The sequence below is a fragment of the Triplophysa rosa genome, linkage group LG3, assembly GCF_024868665.1.
Source record: "Triplophysa rosa linkage group LG3, Trosa_1v2, whole genome shotgun sequence".
Taxonomy (NCBI): Eukaryota; Metazoa; Chordata; class Actinopteri; order Cypriniformes; family Nemacheilidae; genus Triplophysa; species Triplophysa rosa.
The window spans coordinates 11,130,413-11,155,228 of record NC_079892.1 but is presented as its reverse complement, the minus strand read 5'-3'; the positions used below and the strand labels follow the sequence as shown (position 1 = coordinate 11,155,228).

At 38.4% G+C, this 24,816-nt stretch overlaps 1 protein-coding gene across 5 annotated transcripts in view; it reads right to left on the bottom strand.

Annotated features, from left to right (window-relative positions):
• Positions 1-24,816, bottom strand: part of tln2b (talin 2b) — a 132,106-nt gene that overhangs the window by 43,586 nt on the left and 63,704 nt on the right. For all 5 annotated transcript variants that reach the window (XM_057329222.1, XM_057329225.1, XM_057329221.1 and 2 more), the window contains exons 5-20: positions 23,540-23,692; positions 23,134-23,276; positions 18,018-18,145; positions 17,772-17,835; positions 17,380-17,484; positions 14,947-15,102; positions 14,147-14,248; positions 13,913-13,989; positions 11,470-11,653; positions 11,122-11,235; positions 9,947-10,055; positions 7,982-8,190; positions 7,591-7,689; positions 7,010-7,177; positions 3,139-3,433; positions 854-1,020 (exon numbers count right to left, since the gene is read on the bottom strand). In XM_057329222.1, the coding sequence (XP_057185205.1) occupies positions 854-1,020; positions 3,139-3,433; positions 7,010-7,177; positions 7,591-7,689; positions 7,982-8,190; positions 9,947-10,055; positions 11,122-11,235; positions 11,470-11,653; positions 13,913-13,989; positions 14,147-14,248; positions 14,947-15,102; positions 17,380-17,484; positions 17,772-17,835; positions 18,018-18,145; positions 23,134-23,276; positions 23,540-23,692 (2,273 nt within the window). The remainder of the gene's footprint in view (positions 1-853; positions 1,021-3,138; positions 3,434-7,009; positions 7,178-7,590; positions 7,690-7,981; positions 8,191-9,946; positions 10,056-11,121; positions 11,236-11,469; positions 11,654-13,912; positions 13,990-14,146; positions 14,249-14,946; positions 15,103-17,379; positions 17,485-17,771; positions 17,836-18,017; positions 18,146-23,133; positions 23,277-23,539; positions 23,693-24,816) is intronic.

The following is a 24,816-nucleotide window of genomic DNA, read 5'->3' as shown; positions in this document are numbered from 1 at the left end:
GAAGCGATTTTTTACACTATGGCTGCTGATCCTGGTTTCTGGATTAAAGAAGCAAGCTGTTAGCACTGTTTGCAACCAAAACCAAAGTTTGAATAGGGAAAAGGACACTGTTCAGATAATGTGAATGACATTTAGACAATGCATTCTTATTTTATCAATATTTTTTATATACCATGTATACACATACGGTACATATATACAACTGGTCCAGAAGCACTACACAAATGTAAATATATATACTGTATATATTTTTAAATGAAATGAAAATATTGCAGAAAGTGCTTCACAATACATATATATTAAAATATATTTATATCCAGCCGCTGAAAAAATTAAGAGACCACTACAAATTTTCAATTCAAATCAGGTTTTTTAGATGTATTGTGGCCATTCCAGTCCAGTGTCTGTTGAATCTCAACAAAATCAAACCTCAGGAATGACGTAAAGTCATCCAACAGCAATGTGAAATCCTGACAGCATGACAAGACGCATGAAAACTGTGATAAAAAAATCCAGGTTGTCACATAAAAAATAAATATTACTGTAGTATTGCTTAAAAGTGAATATGAACTTGTTTTCTTGGCAGTATTTGAGGTCTGAAAAAATACAGAGCATCTTTTCTGTTATTTTTCTGTTTCTCCAGTTTTCATTTTCTGCAAATAAATGCAAATGGAAACAAAATTTGTATTTGAAATTTGGTAAAAATATTGTTAGTAGTTCACAGATTGAAACAAAAATGATCATTTTACATAAACACATACCTATAAATCATACATTTTAAAATCAGAAAAACGGTCTCTGAAATTTTTTCCACGGCTGTATATATTAAATAGTCTTCCCACAGCCTTCATACCTTTGCAGCCTCCACCATTCTGGCAGTGGCATCGGCCAACAGCTTGGCAGCCGCCAGAAGTTTCTTAGAATTATCCACATCGATTTCAGCTTCGGCATCGGAGCGCATCGCATTCACCAGGTCAGAGGTGGCCTGGGCTAGAACCCTCGCCTGCCGTACCATCTCACCTGCAAACCCAAACACGCAGCTATCACATATCCCCACATAAACCTTATTCAAACATAATAATACCATCATGTTGTGTGGGTAGATCTTATGTTTCGCCAAAAACATCTAACGACATATTCCTGGCTCTATCCATCCCCACCGTCCTTGACTCCAGACTGTGAAAAAGCCTACACGCGCTCCTCGTTTCTTTGATTTGTGTGAATTTGAAAATCAATCTCTCTGCATATCGCTTTTAGAAACCGAAGCGCTCGAATGTTTGTGAACCTGTGTGTCCAGAAGTGCATCATTGATCAAGAGCCCTTTCAAAAGCGTGCCTACTCGCTTTCCCTGACTGGTCTCTGTATTTCCCGAACACCTACGTACATCCAGAAATACAAGCGGTGATGAGATTATCGTGGGAGAGCGATGGACGTACAAGGTGTTTCACCTTTGTAAACGTAGGATGCGCTCGGTATGAAAATGGTGTGACTGATAAATGAATATGGAATGACAATCCAACGCATTTCAGTGTGACGTATGTAAAATGTTACTGAATTTGAAAAAATGTAAAAATTATTCATTATTCATTGACTGGATTGGCGAAAGTGGGCATTGCACAAAAGAACAGAGCGAGATCTGGATGTCAGATGGGTGTGAAGTTGGTTGTGAAGGACTTCTCTGATGCTCACATTTTAAGTTATCCTCGACGTGTCGCAACGGTATCGCCATCCTATTGTTATTTGCTACAGTATTATTGCTGTAACCCAATTGCATTAATGCTAACTGGCACTCACTTACCGCGCTGCTATTGCCAAGATGTGAAAAAGGTACATTACCTACAACAATTGCCTAGAACAATGCATAAATAGCTTGTTGGCTATTGCTTAACAGATTGCGTGAAAAAGAATCTGTGCAGTTTAAGCAACATGAGCCAAAACAGCAAAGCGAGTTATTACATTTGAATGAATGATTATGAAAACAATTGTTTTTTCCCTCTGGGACAACATACACTGATAAATGATGGAAAAGACCAGGAATGTGTGTTAAGACAGTAAACAGGGTAACACTTGAAAATCATGTCAACTTAAATGCTAACAAAATCGCAAAACAGTCGAATTTTACATGCAGATTCCTTGGCCCGAGTCGTACAACATTCCTTGTTTTACTTGTTTTGCATTTGTAGCCAACCCCCCGGCACCTTTATGCCATGTGTTTTCTTTTAAGAAGTTCAAAGACAGGGCGTTCATGATTGGGACCAGATCGGATTCTCTGTTGAGTTTTTGCGCATGGCATGTTTTCGTCGACCTCACAGAGGATCCTTTGAGGATTCTTTGAATTTACGGCCATACCATAACAAGATCTTCAGCTTTGCAAACAGCTCAAAAATGTGGTTTACGCCGCAGACAAAAAAACTTGCGAGGACCTTGTTGAGACTTAATAAACAGTGAAACAAATTCATGAATGAAGACAAGATCCGAAGACCAAGCAAAGCTGGATGTTTATCGAGCTTGAGTCATAGCGGTTGCAATGGTAACGTTGGGAGTCGACCGTGGGTTGCAATAAGTAGGGCTGCGGGGGGCGACGGAACCGAAATGAGGGCAGAAACATCAGGAAACTCATTGGAAACACGTTGTGCAATACTAATCGTGTTCTGTCAAAGTACATACAGTATATGCTTTGTCGGACATATATGAATAAAATACATCAATGCTTGCTTGTGTGACACTGTATGCCTATTTGACTTAAATTTCCATTTATTAAATAAATTCCCTGTGGGTTGAAATATGTGTCAGTTCTGTGGTTTAGCCCATCTATTGTAATCTCTATGACTATTGCTTATGGTTGGGGATTTGAACAAACCCTTTAACAACCCATTAAACGCTGGAGCGTAACTCATCCCACACAGTTTGTGCGACGGCCATAAATGTTTTGAGAAACTGTATGGTTCATTGAGAGCTATGTTATTACTTTTCTAAGCAATCGGGCGAATGATAAATTCGAGCAAAACCAAAGCTACATAAAAGAAGCAGAATATTAGACTAATTTAAGGTAGGGCTGTTTCAAAAGATTGGACATCCTTGGTCTAGGCTGTGCACTATTTCTTCCATTCTTTTTCTTCATCTTCTCACGGGTCTCACCTGCATCCCCCATCGATGTGAAAATACTCTCCGTTACTGTCATGATGGTGTCAGTGGCCTGGTCGTAGCGTCCGATCGGTTCCCCACAACTGGCGTAGTGCCGCACGTGCTGGAGAAGGTCGCTGAGGGCCTGGCTGACAGCGCCAGCCGCCATGTTCACCTGTCGGAGCAGCTCGCCTTCCTCAGAGGCAGCGTGGCATGCTTTTACACACCCCTCCACCGAACGCTCCACCAGACGCCCGGCCTCCACCAGCTGCTCCTGACAGACCGGGGAGGAGATGGTAGGGCTCACCACCTACGACAAGCAAACATACACAGAAAATGTAAAAAAAATGCTGCAGCAGTTATTTCTGGCAAGAGAAAATCGTCAAACTCATGACATATGAAAAGCAAACATGAAACCAACGGCACGATAATAAAAACGTTCATAATACATCAAATACCTTTCACTTAAATTAAATTCAAATTAAACATTCACATTTATTAATGTTATTTAAATAAATGTGTAGCGCAATGTAATAATTTACAAGAGGTCAATTAAAATATTAGCAAAGCAAATAAATTTGATGGTGTTATATTGATTTTTTATAAATATGTGTTTATATAATATTGTATGTGTGTTGTGGATATTTATATCTATTTATAAATGCACACACATACATGTATATGTAACAAGCATTTACATTAATAAACATTTTTATTGAAATATAATTGATGTAATGAATAAATATAATTAGGGATGAAAGATAAATTATCGGCCATATCGGTAACGGCCGATAAATGGTCATTTTTAATGTTATCGGCCGATAATAAAATTTAGGCCGATATATTATAGCCGAAAAATCATAAATGATTTCCTCTGGTTAAACTTCTTGAGCTGCACGCTGCTCACAGTTAAAATACAGTACAGCACTATTTTCTGTCGTGATCACTCACTTACTGCTATTAGCAAAACATTGTTGATGTAGGTACAGTATGTAGATACAGTATTTATGAATGTGTAAATGATAGGAACAAAAGCATGTTGTTTGAAGCCGATAGCTGTCTGATTGCTGTCTTGAGACCTGTTAGACATGTGGCTATTAAGAACATTTTTCTGGGTTGCTCTGGAAGAACATCTATAATTTGTTTATTAAATAAATAGTATAGCACAAATGTTTGAAGGTTCAAGAATCCTTAACTAGTGTAAAGTAGGCTTGGTACATGATTTTCACGGGATAAAAGAGAACTAATGGTTACCTTGTTTTCTGCAGTCAATGTTTTCAAATAATCGCAGTTGTCCACTTTTTGCCTTTTGTTTCAGTCTTAGGAAATTTTATATTAATATTTAGATACTGTATATCGGCCAATATATCGACTTCCAATGTTAAAGGTGTCATGAACTGGGCTTGTTTATTGTTTTATACTGTTGTATGAGGTCTACTTATGACGTTAGCATGGTTTTTACATTCAAAAACATCAAAATCAATAAGTAATAGGCTATTTTCTACCAGGGTTTTGAGGCCGGCTCGACAAACGCTTGGTATTAAAGGGGTCATATGGCGCGAATACGTGTTTTTATGTGTCTTTGGTGTGTTATAAGTTGCCCATGCATGTATTAGACACGTAAAATTGCAAAAATTAAAGTGTCTGAACAAAAGATGCATTCTATCTAAAAGCGAATGCTCATCCAGACCTGCCTGTAACACCTCGTGTAACCACACCCCCACAAATCTACATCAGTTCGTGGTATGATTTGACTAAGACCGCCCAAATGTATACGCAAGTAAGGTGGACGTACCTGTCAGTACAATTGCTTGGGAATCTGATGTTCCAAATATGGTAAGAGACGTCACATTTCTGTCACACGCTTGCAGTATTCGACCAATCACTACGCACTGGTTAACTGGCCAATCATAGCACACCTCGCTTTTCAGAGCCATGAGCTTTGTAAAAAATCTGCACGTTTCAGAGAGGCGGAGCAAAGAGGAGATACAAACATGCACGGTATGTGAAAAATACAGCGTATTTGAACCTTAAATCGTGTGTACACATTGCATTGCATCTAAAACAAACGATAATATTCGTTTTAGCCGTGTCAAATGACCCCTTTAATGGGCGTGCCGCATTGAAGACTTGGAAGTAAACGGCCACTGCTATGATTGGATAGCAATTTGCGTAGTAAACTTAGTTGGAGCGTTCTGTGAATTTGGTTAGACACGTAACGCATTAGGTTACACATTATCCCTATTCGCACAGGATTAGTATTATCTGGGGACCTCGTGTGATTTAGAAATGACCTCCCCCACATCTGTATTTCATGTGGCGCATTCGCACGGGATAAGTGAAGCCTGTGGTTTTACTCAAATTTACTGACTTATTGACCGGCCAAAATGACAGTGTTTGACCCAGCACCCGAAATAATATCAAAACACTGAAATAAAACCTTGAAAAATAATATATGAGCCCGCCAAATAACAGAGATGCCGATTCGCACGGGACTAATATTATCACAGGGCCTCGGTGTTCGTCAAAATATGGCCGACTCATCACAGACAACCTCTGCAAGTAATACAAATGACTAGAGGTCCCCAGGTAATACTAATCTCGTGCGAATAGTGCTCAGGGCATATCAAGCGATCTCTAACAAAGCAATAGTGACGCATAGTACAAATATGTTTTACTCACATAAGATTGCTGCACCATTCCTATCGGATCCAATATTGATGGCACAGCACTGCTTTTTAATTTTAGTCTCTCCACAAATCCAGCGTCAACCTCTGCCTTGTTCACAAATGAATCCGCCGTGAAATGAAGCGAACAAATGCTCAATGTTTGTTACCCACGTGAGCTGGAAAGTCTTTAAAATTAAACTTCAACCACGCATTACTAATGTCGGAATCCGAAGGAAGGTTATGCAGCGACTGTGTTGCGATCTTTAAAGGCATGTTTGTTTATTGCTTGCTCGCTCTATCTGGTTGAGCGCAACTTGTGTTACTTCAGTACTGTCATGCGCGAACCAGTGGGCGGGGCTAGAGAAGTAGTCGTTGATATTCTTCTGTGGAGTTCAATGACATCATAGAAAGGTGCATTCCAGAACCTGGCGTTCGCTGGGCCTGGTGTCAATAACAGTTGTAATCTCAGTAACGAGGGCGTTTTCAGTTCTGACACTTACAGGATGTTCGCTTGAATACGATTCCCTCTTATATAACAAAAGCTCGGGTTAAAATGGATGTCTTAATTCATGACTCCTTTAAAGAATTATCGGTTATAGTTATCGGCCAAAAATTGTTTTTAATATATACATGTATGTTTGTGTTTTTATATACAGTATACATGCCAATTAAACATTTATTATACAAACACAAACATTTATTTTGGAATCAATTAATCACGATATAATAGACTTGATAGCCCTAAGAAAATTAAATAACTAAAATAAACTTTTTCTTCTCTTTGGTCAATATGGATGCAAATTTATAAGCACACATAGAAGCACCAGTTCTTTTTGTATGTCATTATAAAACTTAAAATAAACAGAACAGATTACATTAAGTATCATCTGATTTACACTCCCTGTTGTCTTTTTAAACCTGTGTGCTTTTCTTTCCTTTGCAGAACACAAAAGAAGATGTTTTGAAAATGGTTGGTTGGTCCCCATTGACTTCCACTGGTTTTGTGTCCATACAATAGATGTCAATGGGGACCAACGGTTTTTGGTTACCAACATTTTTCAAAATATCTTTAGCATTTGCAGAAGAAAGAAAAGCAGATAGGTTTACAATGACAACAGGGTGAGTAAATGATGTCTTCTCCAATAACAAATTGTCATCTTCGGTGAACTCCAATAAAAAGTTGTTGTAGCATGCACTTGAACCAAGTACGCGAGTACCTTCGTGCAGGCCACCAGCTGTGACGTGGACAGCGCGCACTGCGTGGCGGCGGTGATGACCCGGTTCTGGAGCGCAGTGTCCTCGGCCACCTGTGCCACGTTCTTGGCCTTCAGCACCAGCATGGCAGCGGCATTAGCTACGGCTTTGGCCAGGTTCATCATAATGTCCTGGAACATATTCATCAGTCAAGCAACACACTGTGAGGCAACCTGGCCCAGACTAATGAAAGAAATAAACGGAAGGATAGAGTGTAACAGAATAAAACGGGGGCTAATAAAACGCTCACAGAGGCTAACCGAGTGTGACAGTATCACCCGAATCGCACGAAATTAAATTATACGTGTAGAAAATGAACGCTGAAGTATTTACTACGAGTGAAAAAACACTCTGCCAGGAGATAATGAACGATGTGATTGGGTAAGAGGTTTGACCTAAACCAATCAGTGATTGTGACTGAAAAATAATGCGTAAAAATCTCTTTATCAAGAAAAAAAGTTCATTGTTGAAAACTGTTGCAAACAACAGTACTATTCCAGACAAACACTTTGAAGTGGAGACAGGCACGCACATAAAAACATACCTGAAATCTTTCATCCGTTTCACCTTCTCCTATCTGTTTCAGGAGGTCTCCGCTGGCCTGGCCGATGCTGCCCGCCGCAGTCAACACCGTCTGTCTGGGCTGAAGAGCGATAACATCATAACAACATTAAAAGAGATCCTCATATCGCCGCCGCAACGTCTCAAAACTCGACACACAACTAATCACATCCTGTCTATCATCTCTACACTCCACTGCAATTACCTAGTCCAACACGAGCCAAACAAATCAACAGATTGTGCCTGTGCTCTGTACGCCAGAAAGCAAAAACAAATTTTAACGAGTTCATTATAAAATCTGCCCGCAAACAACGCGTGTTATTGACAGATTAGATGTGTAGAGGTCAAGGGGTTCGAATGTTTGTGTTCGTCACCTCTCCAGAAGCTGGTTCCACTGCTCTTAACAAATCAGACACGGCTCCTGTAAGGGTCCGGGCGGCTCCCATGAGGTTCTGACCGCTGCCCACCTCATCATCCATGAGGGCTGCCAGGAGCTTCACTCCTTTGGACATCTCGGTCAGGTTGGATGAAATGGTGGTGATGGCGCAGCCCACGGCGGTGTAGTCTGTGTACGTGGGGTCACCTTGAAGAAGGAAAATTTTGGATTATTTTTCAATTGAGTGATGAAAATGAATGGTATGATGCTATTGGTTAAAAGAATACTTGAACTACTTGAAATAAAGGGATAATTCACCCGATAATGAACATTCTGTCATCATTTATTCACCCTCGTGTCATTTCAAACCTGTTAGACTTTCTTTCTTTCACAAAACACAAAAGAAGATATCTTGAAGAAAGTTGGTAACCGAACAGCACCGGCACCCATTCACTTCTGTTGTATGAACACAAAAACAATGCAAGTGAATGGGTGCCGGTTCCCAACATGCTTCAAAATATCTTCTTTTGTGTTCTGTGGAAGAAAGAAAGTCATACAGGTTTGAAATGACAAGAGGGTGAGTAAATGATGGCAGAATATTAATTTGTGAGTAAACTATCACTTTTAAATTCAAATGATGTTTTTGATTACTATGATGAGTGAAATAAAAACTTAATATAAAAAAGCAAAGAATATAAATTCATGAGTGATATTTTGAACAGGTGAAATAAAAGCTTTATAGGTTTGTCTGTAAGGTCTATGCAACCATCAAACTTCTTTAAACTCTGGACAAAAAGTCTTTCGTAAAGTATTTTTGTACATTTTTTAGTACTCTATTAAAAGTTAAAGGGGTCATATGACACGGCTAAAATGAATATTATCGTTTGTTTTAGATGTAATGCAATGTGTATTCACGATTTGAGGTTCAAAAACGCTGTATTTTCCACATACCGTGCATGTTTGTATCTCCTCTTTGCAGAACAAATTTTAAATTTGATTATAAAAAATATTTTTCTAAAAGCTCATGGCTCTGAAAAGCGAGGTGTGCTATGATTGGCCAGTTAACCAGTGCGTAGTGATTGGTCGAATACTGCAAGCGCGTGACGGAAATGTTACGCCTCTTACCATATTTGGAACATCAGGTTCCAAAGCAATTGTACTGACAGGTACGCCCACATTACTTGAGTATACATTTGGGCGGTCTTAGTCAAATCATACCACGAACTGACGTAGATTTGTGGGGGTGTGGTTACACGAGGAGTTTCAGGCAGGTCTGGATGAGCATTCACTTTTAGATAGAATGCATCTTTTCATCCGACACCTTTAAATGAATTTCTTCACATTTCAATTTATTTCACTACAGTTCCCTTCCATTATTAAATCTTACAATGAAATTCGAAATTGCAATTCTACATCCTGTTGGCACCTCAATTCAAATTCATAGAAATTCAGGGCTGGAATGTGAATTTTAAAGGCATTCTCAATTACATTTCTATATGGCGCACGATTCTGATATGTACATCCACACATCAGTAAATCCTAACAAGCTCTTCGGGGTATGTGAACAGATGTAAAGCACAGGCTTCAAAGAAAAAACAGGCAAACTGCCGCACAATCAAACAGATGGTATGGAGACATCCAATCCAGTAAAAACCTGATCTGGTTCGCATGGAATCTCTCCAGAACGTGGGAAGAACTACAAATCCTGCCAAACAGTTCAGCCTAAGGACACCACGATATATATATATATAATGTGAAATATTTATTACAGCAAATAGAATTGCTTATTTAAGAATCAGACGACGCAGTATGGCAGGTAGATTTTTTGACGTGTGAAGATTCGTCATGAGGGTATTTTCCGCTTTCTACTAAGGAGACACTTTTTGGACAAATGTGGCACTTAAAACTGAACGCCAAGTCTCTTGAGCTGTGATGAAAGAGCCAACACTGGACGGTTACGTACCGGCAGTGAGGTTGACCACAGACGCTGTACCGGCTGTTATGGCGTCCACCTGGGAGTGGATCTCATGTTTGGATTCATCCACCTTGTTCTGGACCCACACTCTAGATGCCTTGTTGTAAAAAGAAAAGTAAACATACAAAAACATTAATACTAATAGCAATCCCAGGAACATCAATAACATCTTAGCACAGGTCAATAAAGCCACTTTGTAGTCAATAATAGAACGATAAACATACAACAAAGCTACAGTCCATTACTGTAATGTCACAATAACAAATAACTTTAGATAAATAACAATATTATAAAGCTTTTACACTGGCTTGTGGCACATACTAAGAGGACTTCAACACAACTCAATGTTCCTCATGGGATTTGATTGACAGCTGAAACCTGTGCATAATGCATCACACACACATCCTGTACGAAGATCTCTCCTCCTAACGTGTTTACCCTCACAACAACCACCATGCAACGTATTGTTTACAGCATTTTACTGTAACAAGAAGGTGATGTGTGTAGTTTTGGTGTTAAAATACTGTTCCCTCACGGTTCAATGCAGAGAACTTTAAGTCAGTCATTGGTAGAGTGAAATAGGAAACCAAAATTACATTTTTTCCTGTCAAAATAATATCTAGTATAATAGTTGAAATGTAACTTTACACCCTTACTTCATTGAGTATACGTGGGTACATGAAATGCAAATTAGTCTCTGCCTCCACTCAATCACACCTACATAAGGGAGGGGGGCACGCCAGATGAGAAACACTTTGCGTCACTTCACGCCACATTTTCAAAAATCAAATGCTGTGATATTTTCAGACCAGTTTGATATTATCGCCACGTGATCTTGTATTTTGTGCTGTGAAGCAACAATGCGTAACTAATCGAGCCAATCACGGTGCAGATGGTAAAAACAGACGATCAAGATCTTGCGTACATTTCTGTGAGAAATTGTTTATTCGCTGTTGGTCTAGACTGCCTCTTGACCAAAAGTCTTGTAGTGTGTGCACCTGTTGTGCATCGCACCATCATCGTGTTGTGTAATATGGCCACTTGTGTCTTTTCTTTTTTAACATCATGCCAACTTCTCTGGCTCATGTTAATGGCAGTAGTTCATTGATGCATTTGCCATTTAAGTAACAGCAAAACTACTTTCTCTTGTGATTGGTTCTTACCATGTCCTGTCCAAGTGGTGGCAGATTATCAACCTCTCCCAGGTCAGCTTGTGCCTGCTGGACAGCCTGCATACTGGTGTTGATGGTTCCCATTAGCGCTTGCTGGGCCAGACTCTGACGTCACAAGAAAACAGTCATACTTTATTTACGGCGTCATTTAACTTAATACTAAAATTATTATTTGTAGTCTATATGACAGCTTCCAATCATCCATTGTCATAGATTTACATTGTGTGAGCCACAAACAGTTTGCAACAAAGACTTAAGTACCAGATGGAGCCCTGAAAGCATTATTTTGCATATGATGCCATCTATAACATAAACACCCGTGAAGTTACACATGCTCACCAGAGGGGGCATGTGTCCTCTGTGCATCTGTCCCGTGGTGATCTGTTGCTGAGCCGAGGGCATGCTGCCCATGTTAAATGTGTCGGGGCCTCCAATTGACCCTGATCGCATAATGCCGGGCAGAGCCACGGACCCGTGCTCGACCCGACCGACCCGGTTAAACTGCTGCTGGAGGATGGTGGACCTACAAAGTACAATATATTATAAACTTTAATTCTGTGAATGATGTCTGTTGTTTCTGTGGCAATTACTAACAGTCATTAAAATGGGTTCACAGCATAGAAACGGAGGCTTCAGGCTTTCATTGCTTAATTACTGCTTTTTGTGTGAGGCTTCAATTTTTGGATTATAGTTCTGGTGGTAACATGAGCAAGTTGGCACACTGACAGATGCAGACACCGATGCCTGACGTGTCTGTCTCTCTCAGGGGCTCTGAAGAGAAAGATGTGGGATGCGGTCGCCCATAACAACCGCTTCCCAGGCAGTGCTTGAGAGTATGATCTCATTCTGATAGAAGCAAAGCCCGGCCAGATAAAAGCTGCACTGCTGGACGAGGGAAAAACATTGTTTGTGAATCTCACAAACAACACGTCTGCGTCTTACCACAAAATAAAAAGACAAATATTGTATTTCAGCAACAAGAAAATAAAGCTTATTTTAGAACCATTGAGACTTTTGCATTGTGACTATATATGTATATATATTTATTAAATGTAAACACATATCCCCCTTACAATTCTCATTACCATAATATAGTTATAAAAATGACCATGTACTTGTACACACGCATTTTAACGAGTTTTTATAAAAATAACTAGCATTATTAATAAAATAATCATGCATTATGTTAAAGTGGCATTTTGTATATTGAATATTACATTTACTATTATATTAGTTATTGAGCAAGTACATACACTGTAAAAAATACAGCAAAAATAGCAGTAATTTTCCAGCAGCCAAGGAGTCAGTTATAAACCATAATAAGTATATACAAATTTTATGTAAAATTACATGTTTTTTCTTGTAAATTTGCATTGTTCTGTCATTTAACGGTTTTTAAAGCTTTTTTAATAAGAAAATCCTGTAAAAAAACAGTAATTTTTCTGGCAGCTTGAGCGCAAAAACGTCACATGATGGGCGCTAAAACGTCAGTTTGGAGCCTGGGCCGGCGCAGAAGGAATCGTCAGTGGAGCCAGGAGGCCGCGGTATCAAACTTCCGCCCAAACTCTCACACGCCCAATAAACACGCCCCCTGAACTTCTCATTTGACTGCCCTATACCGAAGGGCTTGCTAAAATAAGGTACATACAACAACTAACGACTCAATCGTTAGAAATAAATAATTAATAGTTGGTTATATCTTCAATCTCCTCTCGAACCTCCGACAGTCCGCTCAGAGAAGCTGTCAATCACAACTGTCAATCATAATGACACGCACCGTTTTTATAGCATCAAATTACTAGCTAAAATCTAACTTATTACAAAAATGAATAATTGAACATATATCAGCGTGATAACAACTACCTTAAATGATCAAAACCACATTTCAGAAATTTTCTCAGAAGTGTAATTTATTTTATATTTTGACTCGAGTCCCATTCGTTTACATGGAGAGGGCGGGGTTTATGACCTGTACTGCAGCCAGCCACCGGGGGGCGATCAAAGAGCCCACAGCTTCACTTTTCAGGACGTGTGAGGCACACTCGATTCAAACTCACCGTTGTTTGTAACAATAAGCTTATAATACTGATTTATAAGTTAAGCTGTCGAATCAGTTTCACAGGAAATGTCAGTTTGACATCATCTGACTTACAGTGCATACAGTAACCTGCAATGTTATGTGTTAAACAGAGAGGGCGATAGAGAGCCAATAGTTACAGATTGTAGCTTTACGCGAATGAGTATGTTTGCATTACTTTATGCTTTGGGAGGGGGCAATTTCTTATAAAAAATACTACAATGCAAACAATCTTGATCATCTAAAAATATAATTTCTTTCTTTTGAATTTGGAGTGACACATGACAGACGTATTCTTGACAGTTTCGTGAGATTCACATATTCTCACTAGCTTTCTCCCTTCCAGGAACCGAATATTTTAATTGACGTCTTTCTGATGAGTTAGCGATCTCTGTGGAAATAATATTCTCGCTCTCTATGTCCTCTCCTTCCTTCTCAAGGGTAAAGGAGGAAAGAAGCCTCTCTCCATCTCTGTGATTAAAAACAGCAGTGTGCAGAGTCTGCAAACTAAGCATTTCTCCCAAGTCATCTGACACCTCGATTTCATCCCTCTTTTGCTTGCATACAAATTCAACAGCGCTGCGATTAAAAGTTCTCTAGGTGTGTAATCACAACGCAATTACAAGTGTGACAAGCAGGCATTCTGAGGGGATGACTGCCTTTTCAAAACAAAGCATCATGGGTAGTCTCAACACGTGCACTGACTTTTTTGGGGATACGGATTCCTCCAGCATAGTGGCTTCCTCATCACCGTCCAAACCAAACCGATCTTTACTCTGTTTCTGTAGAATTAAGACGTAAAGAAAAACATTCAAACAAACAAGTAATAAACAATGGTTTGAATATTTATATGGCAGAATATTTTAAAATTCTTCAAATTGAGCATTTTTTTGGGAGGAGGAAGTGTCAACTTCTAAAGAGCATCAGACTGTGACTTGCTTTCTTAAGGATGATGTCGATGTATCCAGCGATGAGCTGAGAGATCTGTTCCCCCTCTGTGGTTTGAACAGAGTAATAGCTTTCCTGGTACTCACCGAAGTCCTGCATGGCACACACATACACACATGATATCAGAAGCACACGTCTCACGGCTGTATTGTACAGTGTGCATGTGAATATTCTGTTTCTGCTGACAGGAAGTCACGCGGATGTCCTTGAAGCACGAGCGCCGTACGTGAGATGCTATAAGTGGCTCTTAATGGTCGAGCAGAACTGTGCATCAGACTGCAAGGTTAAGTCTTGTAAAACAGGAGGTGAACATCAAGAAAAATTGTTCTCGACCTCGTTTCACAATAATAACAATGTGTTCTATTTAGGGCAGTCACGATAAACCGACGACTGTTATCTGCGGAAGAACAGGTTTGAAATGACAACAGGGTGAGAAAATGATGGCAGAATTTTAATTTTTGGGTAACTTATCACTTTAATACGATGAACCAACTTCACATATCCACAATACATGACCTTGACAGCAACAGGTTAAAACAACCGGTAAAAACAAGTGAAGCTAATTCAAAGTAATTAAGGTTGTAAATGCCATTTGATATTTTGTAATTATTAAAAATGGTCTCCAAATACGGTTGTGTTTTTCGGAGGCCACTGTACAGTATATGTAACTATACAAACATATAGCAAACAGTCAGGCAGATGCAGAGGAATTCAAAGGAGTGGTGCAAACAAACCGCTGCCTGCTGGAGATAAAAGAAGCCCGGGGGCTGAGAGTGAATAATGGAACATACCAGTGTAAAGCTCTTGGGGGACGCTGCCCACCTCTTCACTGTGGTGAGAGGCCACTCCTGCACCACCTCTTTGGTCTTCTCCTCCACACGCATCACTGACTCTTTGGTAATGCCCAAAAGACGCGGGACCAACTTATTCTTGCTTTTCATCTTCTCCTGTTTAAAAATAAGCCGTTTGTTTATTGTGTGGAGAGCGCTGAAATATACAATGGGTACGCTGTGCCGACTTCATCTCCGCATTTATGTTTACTATATTTGTTTTGCTCATTAATCACGCTGAACAAAGCGTTGCCTTGCATGCGTGCAGTTTATCATCCATATTTCCCTCTGTATTTTTACCTCACATTTTTTGTGCAATAACTAGTAGGTTGAAAAATTTGTTGAATCCCATATGTAATATACACACACAAACAATAACAGCATTATTCTATCTGGTCTATCACACACACACACACACACACACACACACAACGATAAACAAACGTCTACAGATGGCACCCTGTGCCAGGGGTCTTGAACCGCACACAAACAAATAACAATAAAACGCTGAACGTTTAAATGACCTCTTACACTGTACATCTATGGGCTATTGTTTCACCTGAGGGGCCAAAATAAGCCCTGATTTAAGCACAATATAAATAACGGCTTATCTCACGTTAAGATGTGCAGATATTGTTTACTGTTCTCAGGCATGATGTCTCAGTCTCAAGGATGAGACTTATTCAGTGTGGGTAAATATAGATTTTCATTGTGTAATCGCGTGCATCAGTCAGGGACGAGTGCATTAGCTCAAAGTGTTGTGGTCTATTGTTAGGATCCATTCTTTTACAACAGCATTTAGCAACAGAACTAATGAGCGAAAAGAGATCCATGAGCAGACAGCTTGGTGTGCCACTTTCCAAACTCAGAAACTATGTATACACATACATTTTGGTATGTTACGTGTAAATATGTACAAATATGAAATATTTTTATGTAATTGGCATAGCATTACACTAAAATTTTCTGCAAACGTCCGGTGGTCCTGTAACAATGACAATCAATAGCAAAATAATAAAATATCAGGAATGTGCGAAACTAATCGACTAGTTAAACGGTACTTTAAACGGTAAGCTCCTACTAGTCGACATTGAAAACAACAGTCGATTACACGAAAAAATTACACAAAATGTTATAATTTAAATGACTTTCATTTTAATGTTTCGTTTAAAAACCTTTATTAAAAATTACATACTAAAACAATATGTTTGAAAAAATAATTAATAGTCTTTTAAAGTGTATCAGGAACGAAATGTTTTTTTTTAAGTTTCATGATTTCAGTGTAATAAACACACTTTTACTAAAATTTAATTTAATTTGATTACTAAAATTTAATTGAAAAATGTAATTAAAGTCCGAAAAAACTGACTTCAAGTCACCATGAAAGGGAAGTTGCGACAGAGGTCGCATTAACCAAAAATTCTCCGTCATTGACAGATTTTTTTTACCAGTGACAGAAAAATCTGAAGGCCGTCCGTCATTTTGACGGGTTACAATAAGGTCAATTTGTAACTCCCCGTTTTGTAATTTCCCTTCATTAGAGCGTGATCGTAGGCTACTACCCCTGCACTGAACAAAAATAATTTGTCTGTAATTATTATTTTATGTCAACAGAAACATTCAATATATAAATTAATATAAACAACAACGGCTATATAAAAAAGTCTAGCGCAACCTCTGAGTTGCGATTGACTTTTTCCCGTATCGTGACGTGTATCCAAGTGAAACGGCTTCTGAAATTAGAAAAAAAGTAGGGCGGGGCTTTATATTACCCTTCCCTTTCTGATTGGTTTGTTTTAAGTTGGGCCTGAAGGGGAGAGCTAAAAATGCATGGCCATTGGACAGGGAAGTCCCCTGCAGTAGCAGTAGTAGTTTGGGTCACAGGTACATTTAAAATACTGCTCACTACATGTTCACATTACATCAGCGGGAGAACAAGAAGCCCAGTGCTGGACTTCAAATCAAACCGATTCGAAACTTGCCAAAAATTCAGACATCTGCTACTGAGAGGAAAGGAACAAAGACAGCTGTGATATGATTCTGCGAGAGATCTTTTATTGGCTTTTCTCCACACATCCTCAAACACAACCACCCGCCCATCCACACACACCAAACACAACACACACAGAAGAGAAAATTCATTTTGACAGGTTCAGCAGAAGCAGATTAAATGATGATACACTGGTAAAGGTCCAGTGTTTTGTACAAATCTCACTTGTGTTGCCGATAAAATGAATTATTAAACGCTACAACCAAACGCTATTTCCAGAGCTTAAAAATGTACGCACGTATTTCTTTCACAGACCCCCTCAGTCCATATTTTTTTATTTCTCATCTCTTTCGCCATTTGAATTGAAAAATGTGTGTAATTTAGTCGCCAAAAAAGTAACTCACCTTCACCAGGAAGAACGACACCCCGTATGTGCGCAGGGAGCGGGCAAGCTTTACGTATTTCACCTTCGCCTCAATCTCCATCATCTCACCGCAGCTTTTGTGCTCCTGTGACGTAAACAAACATAACTAAACATCTTCCAACATTTCCTTTAAAGTTCATTGAAGACGTTATTCTCTTGCTTTTAATCAAGCTTTCGTTGGTTTTGGATTTATTTACTAACTCGCTCTACATCACTTTGACGCTTCTTTTTTGACCTTATAAGTGAATGTTTCATGCTCAACCGGCCTCCCGGGCTAAATAAACATGTCCAGAAACAAATAGACCTTTCTCAGGCCGAACACATGCTGACAGCTTTTTTTACTAGGATAACGGATTAAGTAAAACCACAAACCTGAAAAACTCTCTTCTCGGCCCCTCTCTGTTTGATATATTCTTTTGGTAGGAACTCCTTCAGGCTGCAAAAAACATTTGATACATTTACACCCGAGACACACAATCATTTCCCTTCAGAAAAGAACAAACCACGTGAGGTCATCCTGGAACATGAGTCTTCCCGAATCCTGACAACACTGAATGAATGTATGGAAAAACTGTGAACATGTAACAACGGTATTGAATAGGCCGCATGAGGTCTTACTCTAGAAATCCCTGCTTGTGTTTGTGCTCCACGTGGGGACCGAACTGGATCTGTGCCTGAATTCCAGCAAACTCGCAGGCCTTGTCAAAGGACACCGGGTGGGAACCGTTGAGAATGTCATCTCTCGCCTGAAACACAGACAGAAGATGGAGTTGTGGAATGTGAGCGTAACAAAGTAACAAGAGTAACTATTGTTGCCAACAACTAGATGATGGGTTGCTAAGGTGTTCTGGGTGGTCACTAGGGCATTGGTAGGGAGTTGCTAGGGAGTTCACTGCGGTTGCTATGGCAGGAATAATTGAAATGATGCGAGATAAACACCCTATTTTTGCATGTAAGTAGTGAAAACTAGTTAACTTCCGGTCTATGTTTGTTGATCGGTCTGGCTGGTGGCTAATAATATAACTATTTATATTCAATTTAATATGCATTTACAATCATTTATAATATTTTTTCATTGAATACATTTTTTATTAAATAAACAATTTGTTAAATGGGTCATGTAACTTTGTCGTATTTAAGTTTAGCCAAGCAACGGTTCTACTGAAAACATAAAATAATACTGGCTAGACATACGTTTAACTTGCTAGCTCATATAATTTACTTGCTATTTCTTTTGCTTGTTATCAGAAATAATCTACAGGGACTTTATTCTTTGCGGATGTGTACCAGAAATTAATTTTGGGCAACAAAAGCGTGCATGCGCAGTAACGTTTGTTTATGTTGTTGCTTTGAAACCCTCTCTATGTTTCTGGTAATATAATAATAATAATAATTGTATTATTAATATAATGTATTACGGTCATGTGACTGACCACATGAGAAGCGCATTTCTGGTTTCCTTACATTACAAACTCACACTTTCACTTTGAATTTATCTTCATGCGAACACATGAGTTTGATCACAGAGGAGCCATGCATATTTATTTACAGACGTAATAATAACCATAGAAACTGATAAAACGGTAAAACAAACACTTAAACATTTTATAAAAGAGATAAAATATTTAGGGTCGTACATTACCATAGAATGAGATATGAGCAGAGACATAATACAAATAAAACGCACAGACAAATAAAACGCACAGTTTTACAGTGGAGCGTGACAAATAAGCAGCTTTAAAAACTTAATGAGCGATAGAAAACAGCTCAGTCGTGAACAGGGTTGGGTAATTCAAGGACATCTGCGTGTATATCAGCGCCAATCTACCGTTATGCATCAAAGCCATGTTGAGCGGTAGATAGATTTTGTGAGGAGGGGGTGTGTTCTTATCTGAGCTGCTAAAAATGATGCAATTTTTTCACACGGAACTGGACGAAAAATGCTTCTTACTGAAGTAAACATGCCATAGTTGAACTACAAAAGAGACCATAGTAAATTTGTTGTTATGGTTTTACTACAAATAAACCTAAAAAGAAAACATACACATTTTTTTTTATGTCCATCAATGTGAAGAAAAGTACGTAAAGTAACCTGCAATTTTATGTTTAAAACAGAGATGGCGCCAGAGAGGCGAAAGTTACACATTGCAGCTTTAAAGCTTTGCCAAGTGAGGATCCTTAAAATAAGAGAGCATCTTTTCTGTCTGTGGGAATGAGTTTTCAATTAAGATGAAGCAATTAAATCCGCAGAGCCAACAATTACCGCACGCACTCGTACGCCAGTGAGTAAACTTGGCACAGATTTGAGTGTGAGGGGGTGCTGAGGTCATGAAGTTAAACATCATCGTAAACAAGACCATGATGCCCCGCCCTCAGGAAATCTACCAATCATCTGGCAGGATTCCCGGGATGACATCGACATTGTAACGGTAGCAGAAACAGAGAAACATGTTTATGAGAACATGACAAACCCAGATATCACTTCATCACGCCCCCTGTGTCTCTGTCTCAATGCGGAGCGGAGAAATCCCCTTCAGCCTGCCAAACATTACCGCTCATATGCATGTGTAAGAGCGTGTGTGTCTGCATGTGTCTATGTGATCCGTTATTCAGTTTTTTTTTTAAGTATGTGGGTGTATGTATGGCAACGTGTCAGAGAATTTCATGGGGGAGTGTGTGTTTACCAGAGAGGAAGAGAGAGGCAGAGGAATGGAGGGAGGTGTTTGTGTGTTTCACCTGTATCCATGATAAAGTATAATGGTATTATCACTGAATCATGTTTTTTTAAAGGTGCTGTGTGTGAAGCAATATAATACAAATAACTATGTGTTCAGAGGTGTATAAAGACCTTACATAATGAAGCGTTATGTTTTTATTCTCTTACAATGATCTATTTCTATCTACATACAGCAAGGGTCCCATTACATGGAATTCACCATGTTGTTTCTACAGTAGCCCTAAACAGACAAACTGCTCTACAGAGAGCGTTTCGTAAATACATTATCTCCTTCAGCAAAGAAGCGAAAACGTGACGACATCTTAGTTCTGTGTCAGCCACTGTAGTGCTTTGAAACAGAGGGGTGAGCGATGGAGTGAGGCGTTGGTTGCAATTAGCAACCTCACCACCAGATGCCACTTAAATCTCCACATTGCCCCTTGAAATATAACATTTGTTTCTGTACAATACGGTGGTATACAATGTTAATAAATACTATGGATGCACTGAAATTTCGGCCGAAAATGGCATTATTTGTTTGGAAAATATCTGGCGCCCCACCTCTTGTCAGTGCTGATTTAATTCTCACTACAGCCGTTATTCAATTACTAATAAACAATCAATTGAAAAAGAACAATATAACAAGCAATAGCAGAAAAGCAAAAAGCAAGCAGACAAATAAATGATATTCAAGCTCTATTCTTTGCAATACAAATCAATATAAATACTAATAATTACATTAATACAATTATACAAAAAATGTAAAATAGTTTAAAGAGGGGTTACAGAGCTATTTTATGCATTTTGACTCATTTACACTATTACAAGTGCTGGATTCTCATGCTTAACATGAGCAAAGTGTCAAAAAACGAGTTGGACATGTAACGTAGTATTTCTATGCAAAACACACTCCCTCAGCTTTCGTACAAGTTTCACAACGTTTTTTTAAATGCACAAATGCACTAAGACACTGGTCTTACGTAAGCACAAAGGTCCTTATATATCTTATACAAGCAAATGAGTACAGGTATGTGTGTGTGTGTGTGAGTGTGTGTGTGTGTGTGTGTGTGTGTGTGTGCGTGTGTGTGTGCGTGTGTGTGTGTGTGCGTGTGCGTTGGACAGTAGGCGGTAGCTCTCGTCTCCTCAGGCAGAAACACACAAACGCATCTACAGAAAGCCATGTGCTCCAGCTGGAGTCCTACCACAGCTCAACACCTCAGGGAAACCTTGAGCTGTTTCCCTCCTTAAAGGGACACTTCACTCAAAAATGAAAATTCTGTCATCATTTACTCAACTTCGAGTTGTTCCAAATCTGTATACATTACTGATGAACACAGAGAAAGATATTTGGAAGAATGCTTCTAACCAGACAGATTTTGCCCCCCATTGACTCCCATAGTATGAAAAATTACTAAATCTTTTTTTTGTTCTGTTGAACACAAAAGAAGACATTTTGAAGAATGTACAGTAAACAGTTCTGGGGCACTTTTGACAACCATTGTATTTTTTCTATACTATGGTAGTCAATGGGGGCAAAATCTGTCTGGTTATAAGCATTCTTCCAAATATCATTCTCTGTGTTCATCAGAACAAAGACATTTATACAGATTTGGAACAAAGAGAGAGCAAAATGTGTTGAATGTGGAGATTAACACCATGTCAAAACCACATAATGCAATGAAGTGACAAGCGAACATTGCGTGTTAGTGTAAATGGGAAATATATTTTTATCACATTGTGTTAAGTAGCGCTGTCCAAAGTCAGATGTCATTGGTCAAAATTCCCACTTTGCATTGTTACATAACAAACATTTTAATGCACTACACAAAACTCCAAACATCTTGTATCATAGCTGGTTAGAACAATGTGGGCACGGCCAACATTTCCACTACATTTACAAAAATATTGCACCACAGACGATCAACAAATCAGCATCTGTGAAGACAACTGGATTGTCTTCTGGGCTGACCAATAATTCATGCTTGAGTGCAGATGAATTTTCCACAGCTTTCATAAAACTAAAACAATGACAGCCAAATCTTTAAATGTCTATGTAATAGTGATTCAGAGAAGCTAATTAATTGTTAGAGCAGGTGGCAACACAGACGTTTTGGCAAACTGTTGCAATACAGTCAATCCAGCCAAAAAAGATGAATAGAGGACAGACAAAATGACAGCAGTTATTGAAGTTTTGTTCTCAATTTTATTGTAGTTTTAATATTTTGAATTAACCTTTGATTTTGTATTTTATTTTCATAATTTTCGTTTAATTTCTAGCAATTTTATTATGTGCTTTTGCATTTATTTGTTAATTTTTTATATTGCAAAATACATTTTAAATAGTGCCTTAAACTTATTTCAGTTTATTGCTAAGGCATCATTTCTAATTAAATTTTATTTAAATTAAGAGAAATGTTTATTATGTGTTTACTATAATACCTCTGCATGACAGTTCAAGACAATAACACTAGGTTAAATGTATTATTATTATTATTATGTTAAAATCATTTTTTGGGGGATAATAATAAAGTACATTTAACCTAAAGTTATTGTCTTTCACTGTCATGCAAAGGTGTTATTGTTTACTAATTATAATGAAAATAATGATTTTTGTTATTATTATGTTTATTGACTATTATGCTGTTCCCCATTTTACAGAGAGCTGTCGCTCTGAAGCTTACTAGCAATGAGAAAGAGGTTTGCGTCAGAATGAAAAACGAAAATTATGGGCGTTATAAAATCAAATTTAAACTATGATTTAAAAAAATTAAAATAAAGCAATCACAATCATAAACCCTAAAAAAATTCTCATCATAACATCGCACGACTTTCAATAGTAGACTTTTTTTAAGGTCGCTCGGTTTCTACTTTCTCCGAAACCCCGCCCACAGTGATAACTTACTGGTCGAAAATACTCCACACAAGTGCATTTTAAACATTAAATATGCTGTGGTTGCTTTCATTTATATATCACTTACAGTGAATACCTAAAAGAATTATTTGGAGATCATCCTTTACCTGCACGTAGAGGAGGTTGAGCTGAACGGGGTCACGTGAGTCCACGTTCTGGTCGGAGTAGAAGAACTTCCTTCTGAGAAGTAGTATCTCGCTCTCCTCTACGCCCTGCTCACGAAACGTCCGACTATGATCCAGCCAATTTACTACGAAAGAAACATTTAGCTAGATTAGCATTAGCAAAATCAATTTTCTGTGAGGTAAAACACCTACAGATTTCATTTCTTATAAACTATTTGTTATTATGAATGACTCATTTGTCATGAGCTTGGACTCTGACCATGTTTTGGATTGTTTCTGTCAGCTATATTCATTGCATTTTAGTTTATAAAAATCTTTCAGAAGTGTGTGTGAGTTTAATTCTTAGTGAAGCATTTTGTTTTCAGGAGTGTTTGGTGAGGAATCTCACAGTCATCATCTGTGTGAAGTTTGGCTTTTAGCTTCTCCATCTTCCTCTCGTCTCTGAGGAGAGTTCGGTCTTTCTTCAGCGTCCCCGTCCCATCCTCTCTCTTCTCCTCCACCTGCTCCTGGATCAGCGAGTACTCCTCATAGTTAGTTATTCCTGTGGGGCAGAAGATAATCAGCCGTGTCCATCGATCAATCTTTCCCTCTCGTCTATGGGTTTTGGACAAAATTTTGTGCTATTAAAATAAAATATAATTTAGCTCACAGGGATCTGAAAATATAATCAATAGTTGTGCCTGCAGGCTTTACCGCAGGTTGTAAATCATTAGGAAAACTAAGATGGGATAAATAATTCAAGGGACTGAGGGAGAGTTTTACTTCTCACGCTGGGATANCAATCAAAGTCACTGAGTGCAGCCATAACTTCAAACTGCTGTCGTGTGATGTAAGTTTAGCATTAAATACCAAGTATTGTAAATTTAGCATTTAATCCATCGATCAATCTTTCCCTCTCGTCTATGGGTTTTGGACAAAATTTTGTGCTATTAAAATAAAATATAATTTAGCTCACAGGGATCTGAAAATATAATCAATAGTTGTGCCTGCAGGCTTTACCGCAGGTTGTAAATCATTAGGAAAACTAAGATGGGATAAATAATTCAAGGGACTGAGGGAGAGTTTTACTTCTCACGCTGGGATAAGTCTGGACCACATTGCTGCTTACTCTGACCAAAAAACTGCCCAATTAAACTGGAATTAGACACTGAAACATTTTGACAAACATGTAAAAGGACAACCCTTAAAAGTAGTATACTTAAAACTAGCAGTATAGAAGTACACTTAAAACTAAAACTAGTAGTACAGTAGCATTCTTAAACCTAAAATAATAAAGTGTACTTCCAGTCTACCTCTAATGTACTTAAAAGTTATTTTAATGTACAGTCTACTCTCAATGTACTCTTAATGAGAAATATACTTTTAAGTCCAGTATACTTAAGTGTTTTTTAAGTATGTTTGGCATATACTGTACATGTAAGTATAATAAAGTATTCTATTGTATATTTCTATAGTCCACTTGACCTGTATTGCGGTTACTTTTTTGATTAAGTAGACTATTAAATAAACAGCAGGTATATAATAAAAACAGCAGAATATAAATACTATACAAATAGTGAACTAAGTATGATTTTAAATTGACTTAAAAACAAGTATACTCGCCGTGTAAAAATAATCTAGTAGTTTGCTGAGAGTATACAGTACTTCAAAGTGTACTTTTATCAA